General features: G+C 44.7%; 1 protein-coding gene across 4 annotated transcripts in view; it reads right to left on the bottom strand.

The window, feature by feature from the left end:
• Positions 1-8741, bottom strand: part of dyrk4 (dual-specificity tyrosine-(Y)-phosphorylation regulated kinase 4) — a 35543-nt gene that overhangs the window by 12701 nt on the left and 14101 nt on the right. The window contains exon 1 of one of the 4 annotated variants that reach the window (XM_008436480.2): positions 5119-5543. The exons of 2 other annotated variants lie outside the window; for them this stretch is intronic. In XM_008436480.2, coding sequence (XP_008434702.1) covers positions 5119-5205 — 87 coding nt within the window. In that variant the 5' untranslated portion in view covers positions 5206-5543. Of the gene's footprint in view, positions 1-2151; positions 2586-5118; positions 5544-8741 lie in introns of those variants that run through there. One more of the 4 variants, XM_008436481.2, reaches the window with a different exon arrangement.

Raw genomic sequence — 8741 nt, 5'->3', positions numbered from 1 at the left:
CCAACCAGGGGAAAACACCCGAAACCAGGGGAAAACACCCGAAACCAGGGGAAAACAGAAATAACCTCCAAAACCAGAGATAACCTCCGAACAGCTCTGTTACAAGGAGGGTATTTATCGTGTCGTTGATCATTTATCAATATGAATTTTGATTTATTGTGATCAGTTCTAATTATTCAATTTCTCCTGTTTGTTCAGTAAAAGATTCAACAAATACCAATAAATTTGGAAATAAAGCCATCGTGTGCAGCAACTCATATTTCTTAGTGTGTCCTAAAAAGAGCTTTAGAAATGGGAATGTTTTCCTCCTTCTGCTCTGCTGTGACACGGATTGACCGACTGCTGCATGTAGCAATTTTTCAGACAAAAACAAAAAAACAATCGGTATTGGCAGGTCGGGTTTTTAAATACTGGTGGAAATTGTAATTGGTGCTCTGCTAACAGCTAATGAATCCAAAACTCAGATTTGTTTCTTCATTCTCTCAGCTCCACATTTTTAAATGAAAGCATGTGCACCTTTGTTAACCACACTTTTTCCATCCACTCAACTTTCCCTTACTGTACTGGCTTAAAGCCCTGTGTGTGTGCACCAGTTTGTGTGGTCAGCGGTCATAACGCAACATTTCTGAACTAAAATCCATTTTCTGAGCTGAATGTTCTGTGAGCCAAGCGTTGATCAGGAATCATGTCGTATTGGAGAATGTTGTTTTCTAAACGCTGCCGGCGGCCATTTTGTTCGTTTCCTCAGGTGGTCAGCCCGACGTCTCTGACATAAAGTAAACAGAAAGTGACTCTCCCGTCTGACGCCGTGTTGAATTTTACAAGACAACCTCTTATGATTTACGACCAGATTATAACTGAACCCCCCGTTTGAGAAAAGGAGGGGCAAGCCGCTATATCTGCTGTAAACAAATCAGTTCTGATCTTTGCATGCACTCTGATGTGTGTCCTTCCTCTGCAGAGAGTTTGTTTGGCTCTTTTATAAAACAGTCACTTTTAAAATGTTTTTTAGTAACTGAGTTTTCCGGTGTGAGTTTAGTTATATTGTAATTAACTGTGGAAGCTGCTGTTGTTCATTCAGGAGGTCAAAGTTCATGCGGTTGGGTTGCGGCCTGACCTCTGAGGTTCAGTGTGTGGCAGCATGTAGGTCACTGTGGCAGGCCGGCTGTGGAGATCAGCTGTAAGCTCATGAGCACCAGACAGGTGAAAACGTGTCACAGGTAAATCAAACATCAGCTGATATGAATCTTCATCAGCACCAAATCCGTCCAAAGTGAGATCCGCAGCTGAAAGCAGTGAAAAACGATCCCAGAGTTTAGAACTGGAACGAATCAAGTTGCTGATTCCAGGTGTGCGACGCACAGCTGCTGGCGGGAGAACAGGTGCAGCCGAAGCCTGCAGTAACGCTGACTTTGTCCAAGCAGCTGCTTGATCCTCGCAAATGTGTGAGAGGAGCTTCGTCTCCAGGAGGGTCAGTTGGTCAGAGGGTCAAACCGAGGCAATAAAACAGCAACCAGAGTAAACATCAACAAACTGTAAACCGCTCACACCCTCATCTGTCAGGCGGTTAATTATCAGGGTAAAACCAGCACATCCTGTCATCCCTGCTGCAGGTCATGACCTGCCAACCAGGAGGCCACCAACACACAGCTGAGCAATTACCACGACTTCTACCACGTTACCATCCCGGAGCAGCAACGGTTAAATTTAATCAGTCCCCATGTACGGAGTGAAAAACACACCGCAACACATTTAGACTTATGGAATCTGTCAGCACAACGAACACTGAAATAAATGGGCCGAAACAACGACTGAAATAGAAATGGATCAGATTTTTCAGCAGAACTTGGCATGTGTGCAGGAGCGAAGAGGCAGAAGTTTGATATCGGGCTGCAGGAGGAGAAACCAGAAATATCCCCAAACTTTGCAACAATTCCCTCCATAAACCCAGAAATCAGATCAACATAAAGCGGGAGGTCGATTCCAGCTGCAACTTCATTTCCAAGTTCATCTAAACATCCACTCAAATGTTGGGTTTGTATCCAGGCAGAAACTCTCCACATCCCATCAGGCTTAGCTATGAGGTGTGGAACGTTTCTTACATTTTCAGCTGTCCACTTTATTCTTACAGTTTATTCCCAACTGCCTCACCTTGTTGTTTATTTCTGGTAACATGCCGTCTCCTCTCTGTCTTGGCAGCTCACACTTTATAACATCCAACAAAGAGTCATTATTTCCGGCTCACTTTCCAGAAGTCCGTCTGCGAGGTGAATCCGCGGCGATGAGTAAAATCCTGGTGACTGATGAGAATCCCGACCCAAACCTCCCGCACTCCCGGTTTTACGCGCACCGGGTAATGCGCTGTCGTCACAGCGGAGATTAGCGACAAGCTGTCGACGGGTGCCTGGAGGAGCCACCTGTTCGGGTTCCCGCTGACAGCTGGGGATGGACCGATATAGGTCTGTTTTTTAAAGTCCGTCCGCCTCCAACCAGCCTATTATGACCGAGGCGCTTTGTGAGAGCGATGAGCGGAGAGAGGGGAGCCTGGCGCACAGCCGGAGCGCAGCGCTGCGCAGAGACAGTAAATAACACGCAGACAGATCGCTCTCAAGATGACTGAGAGCCTCCGAGGCGGCTCATGTAGTCAAGCTGTAAATCTAACAAATAGATGCTATTTTGGATGTTTTTCAGTGGAGGAAACTGAATCCATGGACACATAAGAGGAAAAGCTGTAAAAACGTGTTTTAAATGGAAAATTCTGAAATATCAACACGATGAGTTGATTTGAAAAGCTTTAAATGGTTGTAATGTTGTAATGTGAGCTTTAAACGTCACTGAGGAGGATGCAGGACGCAGCTGCTGCATCACGTCTCAACCGCAGAAATCAGGGAGTTTTATGAAGAACTGAAGGACAAAGCGGAGAAATGCTGATGGTTGTAAAGTTACACAATCAGAAATCAACATTTGAGTTATTTAGCCTGTAATCAGAAGAAATGGGGGTAATTTTTCATTCATATCTCACCGTGTTATTCATTCATTAAGAAACGTTTCAAACGGAATATCAGTTTTTAGCTCCACATTCAACATTTAGTTTGGTTCAGTAACTAAACATTTAGCTTCCTAATTAAATATTTAGTTTGGTGCTAAATATTTTCTTAGCTAACAAACAAAATATTTCATTTTCTAGCTTGAGATTTAGTTTCAAACTAGATATTCAGTTATTAAACTAAATATTTAGCGTACTAACTAACCATTCTGTGAGCAAATAAATTTTTGTTATTTAGCTTGTTAACTAAATAAAAATATAACAATAATTATAATAATAAAAATACAAATTAATACTAAATCATTAGCTTGGAAACTACCTTTATAAATGAATGACTTTGAAAAATAAATCCCCCTTTTTTCTTACTACATGCCAAATAATCCAAATTATTTCTTTTAATTTGTGAATGTATAACTTTACAAATGGCAACCCATATAAAAGTTACACTGCTTTTAAACATTTTTACATAAACATCTTAAAAACCTGCCATCAACAGAAATAATAGAAAAAAGAACCGAAACACCTTTTCCAGATCTATTCTTCTAAAACAGCGTCCAGATGACAGGTTGGTTTTCCAGCAGTCATAATGTTTAGCTGAATTCTGTGGTTTCATAACGTGGAAGGCGATCCGAATCAGCCTCCACCTGTGAGGATCTCCCGGCTGCTGCACCGGATCCTCCTGCTGCGTCGAAACGCTTTAAATACACGCAGTTTGTTCTCCAAGGCCAGAAACAGAACCGCTGAGACTGCGATTAAATTACACACTGCTTCATTCAATCACATTTATATTTATCAAAGTACAGCTGGATGAATATACATTCTTCCACATCATAATTATTATCTGCCCAACAAAAAAACTGCAAGATTTTCTGGAACCAAAAAGTAGAAAAGCTTTTCCTGCAGAACCCTGAACTTTTTAAATCTGCAGCTTTTATCTAATTGGCTCCAAGAAAAAAAAACACAATCGACTCGCTCCAACATCATTACATAAATGGAGAAGTAGTTTTGAAGTGACTAATCTGTATCTGAGCCACTGAGCTGCAGGAAAACGGCTCAGTGGCTCCATGTGATGATTAGTATGAGCAGCAGATGAATCTGATGAGATGATGCGGTTATGTAACCGTCCTGGTCACACTGAGGGATGAGCAACCAGAGAAACAAATCCGCTCCTCCTTACACCTTTCAGCTAGTTAAATTACACAAGTTTCACAATAAAAAACTAAATTAAATCTTTATACCGACATGAATTACACGGCAGACGGCTGCAGCTCAGCTGTAGCATCGCTGCCTTGCAGCCAGAAGGTCCGGTTGCAGGTCAGGACTTCACTTGGTCTTCAACAGAGAACATGCAGTCATGCTCTCTGCTTGCATGTGTACCGCAGTAAATCCACCTCAACAGGGTCACATTTGTCATTACGCACCAACCTGAACGGTTGAATGGAGTGTTTTTGCTCCCTGCAGAATGCAATAAAACATTTGTGATGTAATAACGCCACATATCACGCAGCCCGTGTTAAATAAGGAGGCTTTGAATCTTCCCTGAGCAGAAATGACAGTTAGCATCTCACTACAGATGAATGAGAAATCAAACCAGAAAAGTGACTCCAGTCCTACAAACCCCGGTCTGGGTTCAGCTGAAGTGAACTCTGGTTCGGTTTGAATGCATGTGAATGCAAAGCAGACTGGAGACCGCTCCAAAAGCAGGAAGTGGACCACAGTGCAGGGCATTCTGGGTAAATACAACCAAAGCTAACATGTTAGCCTAGCACTAGAAGGAGAAATGTCTCGTGGTCTTTAGCCAAAGAGAAATCCTCCAACCGACTAAAATCTGACGCCTCCATTGAGTTTCCATTTGGTGAAGAAGGAAGTTTTGCTCAGTTAGAGGTTTTGGTGTCGTTTCCCTCAGTGGTTCTCGGTGCAGCGCCCCCACAGGCCAGGAGGGGAACAGGTTGGTTGGACTCGGAGCAGAGAGAAAGAACCACAGCAGTTATAAGCGAGTCTGCAGCACTCTGAGCTGTTAAACTCCCTGTAAAACAAACGGTTCAGCGACGAGGACTGGCCTTCAGACGTACCTCCGGTTGGACCCTCCTGCTCCGGCCCAGGCAGCAGTGGAGGAGCCTAAATCCACAGCAGGCAGGTGAGGTCCCGTCGTCCCACATGGCGGGTCTCCCCCATTCTGTCACCAGCACAGCCTGAGAATCACCTCAACCTCCAAACAGCATCTCCAGCCAGAGGGGAGGAAGTAAAGCAAACACCTGGTTGTCTGCAGAGCCGGGATGGATGTGGGTCATCGAAATCTGAAGTCAGATTTTTTCCCTTCGAGAATTAACTTTTGCTCCTCTGGTCCTCTTCATGTAACGAATCTCCCCCTCCTCCTTTTCTTCAAAGAAGCAGATCCTAACTCAGTACTTCCTGGGATTCTCCATCTGCACCGTCTATTTATAGATACCTACATCTCAGCGCCTTGGCAAACTATTTTTCCCCGTTTCTGGATGTAGGCGGATGGCTTGGCGTCGAGCAGACAAAGAGGAGAAGCGATGGCGGCGGTGAGGGAGTGTTCCTCGTCTTGGCGGTTGCCGCTGACGTATGGATTCAGCTGGGGACCCGTCCTGCCGTCCTGAGCCGGAGACAGAGCAGCAGGGGCCTGGCACTTCCTTTAGGGTGGATGTGTGGAGGAGGGGGTGCAGATCCCATCACGCTCCCAGGTGAGCTCCTCCTGGGGCGGAGGAAGCCAGACAGGGAGGAGGTTCTGCTTTAATGGGCCTCCCGTGTGGCTCAACACTTTCCTCTTCCTTCACACTTGCCACTGTATCCTGGAGACAAAGCTAGTGGGACGCTGCGCCCCCCGCCTGCTTCTCCTCGTCTCGTCCTACACCTTTTATACCGGCACGGTGAGGCTTAAACCGCACAGAACCAAGAGCTACACGACTTACATTTAGATTATGATTACTTTATATAGTAGAGATGTGACTCTTTAAGGGTGCATTCACACCAGCCCTGTTTAGTTCACTTTAATCAAACTCCGGTTTGTTTGTCGAGGTTCAGTTGGGTCGTTTAGGTGTGAATGCTAATCGAACTCTGACCCGCCTACAAACCTCCATCTGGGTTCGGCTGACATGAACTCTGGTTTGGTTCAAAGGCACATGGGAAGCAAGCAGACTGTGACCGCTCTAAAGGTAGGAAGTAAACTAAAGCCCAGGGCATTCTGGGTAAATCCAACCAAAGCTAACATGTTAGCCTAGCGCTAGCAGCAGAAATGGCTCCTGGTCTTTAGCCTAAAGAGAAATCCTCCAACCGCTAAAATCCTCCATCTTGTTTCCATCTGGTGAAGAAGGAAGTTGCTCTCAGTGTCTTCAGAGGTTTTTGTGTCGTTTCCTTGGGTGGTTCTTGGTGCAGCGCCCCCACAGGCCAGGAGGGGAACAGGTTGGTTTGACTCAGAGCAGCTGCAGGTGGAGCAGATGTTCTGGTTCTAACAGAAGGGTTAGGTTCAGGTGTGACTGTCAGGATGATCGATTATAATTATCTTAAGAGATTATCTTAAAACACCAAACCGTGTGAACTAGGATTTAGTATCTAGGGATTCAGATCTGATTTTTAGGGTCACGATTCAATTCATAAATGATTTTCAATTCAGAAACCAATTTATCTATACAGTCAAGAAACTCTTGACAGTTTATGTATAACTGACAACAGGAAAAGACTGTGAACAAATAGAACATTTATTTAAAACAATTCTATATGTTTCCTTCTTTTTATATTTAAACAAAAATATGTTTGTGCATTAAATTCTGTAATTTAAATTAGCAGCTTTAGGTTAGCTTAGCTGCCTGGACGCAAAATGCAAAAACCCACCTGCTTTGAGCTGCCTTAGATTAAAAATAATAACTAAAACTTTGATTAACCCTACCGGGACGAAGCCCGCTGTGGAGCGGGCTAGCACGTGACACATTTATAAGGCTTCGTAATAACACAGACGGCACACCGAGTGTTCATTTCACCTCTGGTGGACGGTACGGACTTCAAACTTTATAAAAGTGGTGTTTTTATATTGGTTTTGTGGTTATTTACTTGAAAATAAAGCCAGGAATATGATCGATCATTTCCGCCTTACTGTGTGGGGGTCTAACTGTACCACATTTCAACACAACCAATGAAAATGTGTTGACGGTCTGTTGCTAGGTAGAACGGAGACACGTGGGGACAAACGAGGGGGAGGGGGATTTGGATACGGCAAGAGACTAGGGAGAATTGATGCTGAGGATTTTACTAAGAGTGTTTCGATAGGTTTTTTATACAGTAAGTGTGTTATTTAGAGTTTGTGGTGTGTGTAGTGTTAGTAGTAGTTTTGCTAGCGGTCGCTGCATGGCTTCGTAGCGAGCTCTGACGCACTGAGAAGAGAGAGACTGCGCGCCGGAATGGCCATTTAGACCTTGGCCTACAAGGGTTCATTTTATCCTGCATTACAACTTTTTACTCCTCCTCATTGTTGCGTAACGTTTTCTTTTGGTTGTTCATTGCTATGTTTTCATGTGGCATGTTGCTGAAATGTGCTACTGAACCTGACCCTGCTGGTCCGGCCCTCGCTGCCCCACAGCTTTATTCTCAGCTGGCTAATGAATGACAGACTGGAAGGGACTAGATGCCACTTGTCTGTTTAACCTCCAGTTATTGGGCAGATTAAAGTGCAGCGCTTCATATTTAACACGTTGTTTTGATAGCAATTGACACATCACAAATAAGCACAAGTATCTTTGCTCACAGCAGTTTCACCCAGCCACCAAAAATATAATCTGTAAATCAACATGTTTTGGTGACAGGAAAAATGTTGCTATTCCTGTAGCATGAAGCCCCAGAGGGTGTTCTGTATTTCATTACTGCCCAGTCAGCCGGGTCCGGCATGCTGTAGGACAGTAGCTCCTTTATGCCTCTCTGCTAATCTTTAAAAACAACGCATCCTGGATGAGAGCAGTAAAGCTTGAGTGTAAGCCAGGAGGTCAACGCGGCAGGTGGTTGGGCGTTGCTGCGTCGGGCCAGATGGGAGCGGTTCTGCCGGGCCGGCAGGTGTCACAGCGGCCAAACTCTGCCAGCCGACCAGCGTCTGTCCAGCAGGGAGCAGCCGGGCAGCCTGACCTGGAAGCTGCTCTGCACCATCTGCACATTTAGAGGCCCAGCAGCTTCTTCGTTACACCATCTGAGATGTAGGTCAGGTTCACAAGTTGACGCAGTCACACGCACTCAGAGGATCAATGGTGGCTCGCATGTTAATGGCGCTTCTCATACTTAGGCTGACGCAGTGTTGATGGTAATACTCTGTCTCTACAAAACTTTACTGACTCCAGGTCTAAACAGGGGTGAAATTGGCTTTTATGAGCTTTACATCATGCTATAATATCATTCCTAACCAAAAACATACCTGGAGTGCTGCTTGATTCTCTCATGCATGTATGTGGGATCCTTCAATCTCCATTGGCAGCCACTGGGGCGCCTAAACGCTTGCTCATACAAAGCGCAATGGCGCCCCCAGGGAGATTAAGCACTCTATCAAAACAATATTTAGCAGACGCTAACGCTAAAACGCTATACCAACATGGTACTAAGTGGAAGCTAATGCTAAAGCGCTATACCAAAACGATATTTAGCAGATACCAACGTTAAAACGCTATACCAACAGAAATGTTAGCAGAAGCTAATGCTA

The sequence above is a fragment of the Poecilia reticulata genome, linkage group LG19 (assembly GCF_000633615.1).
Source record: "Poecilia reticulata strain Guanapo linkage group LG19, Guppy_female_1.0+MT, whole genome shotgun sequence".
In the NCBI taxonomy this organism is placed as follows: Eukaryota; Metazoa; Chordata; class Actinopteri; order Cyprinodontiformes; family Poeciliidae; genus Poecilia; species Poecilia reticulata.
Note: the sequence above shows the minus strand (reverse complement) of the source record. Positions and strands in the feature narration are given on the sequence as shown.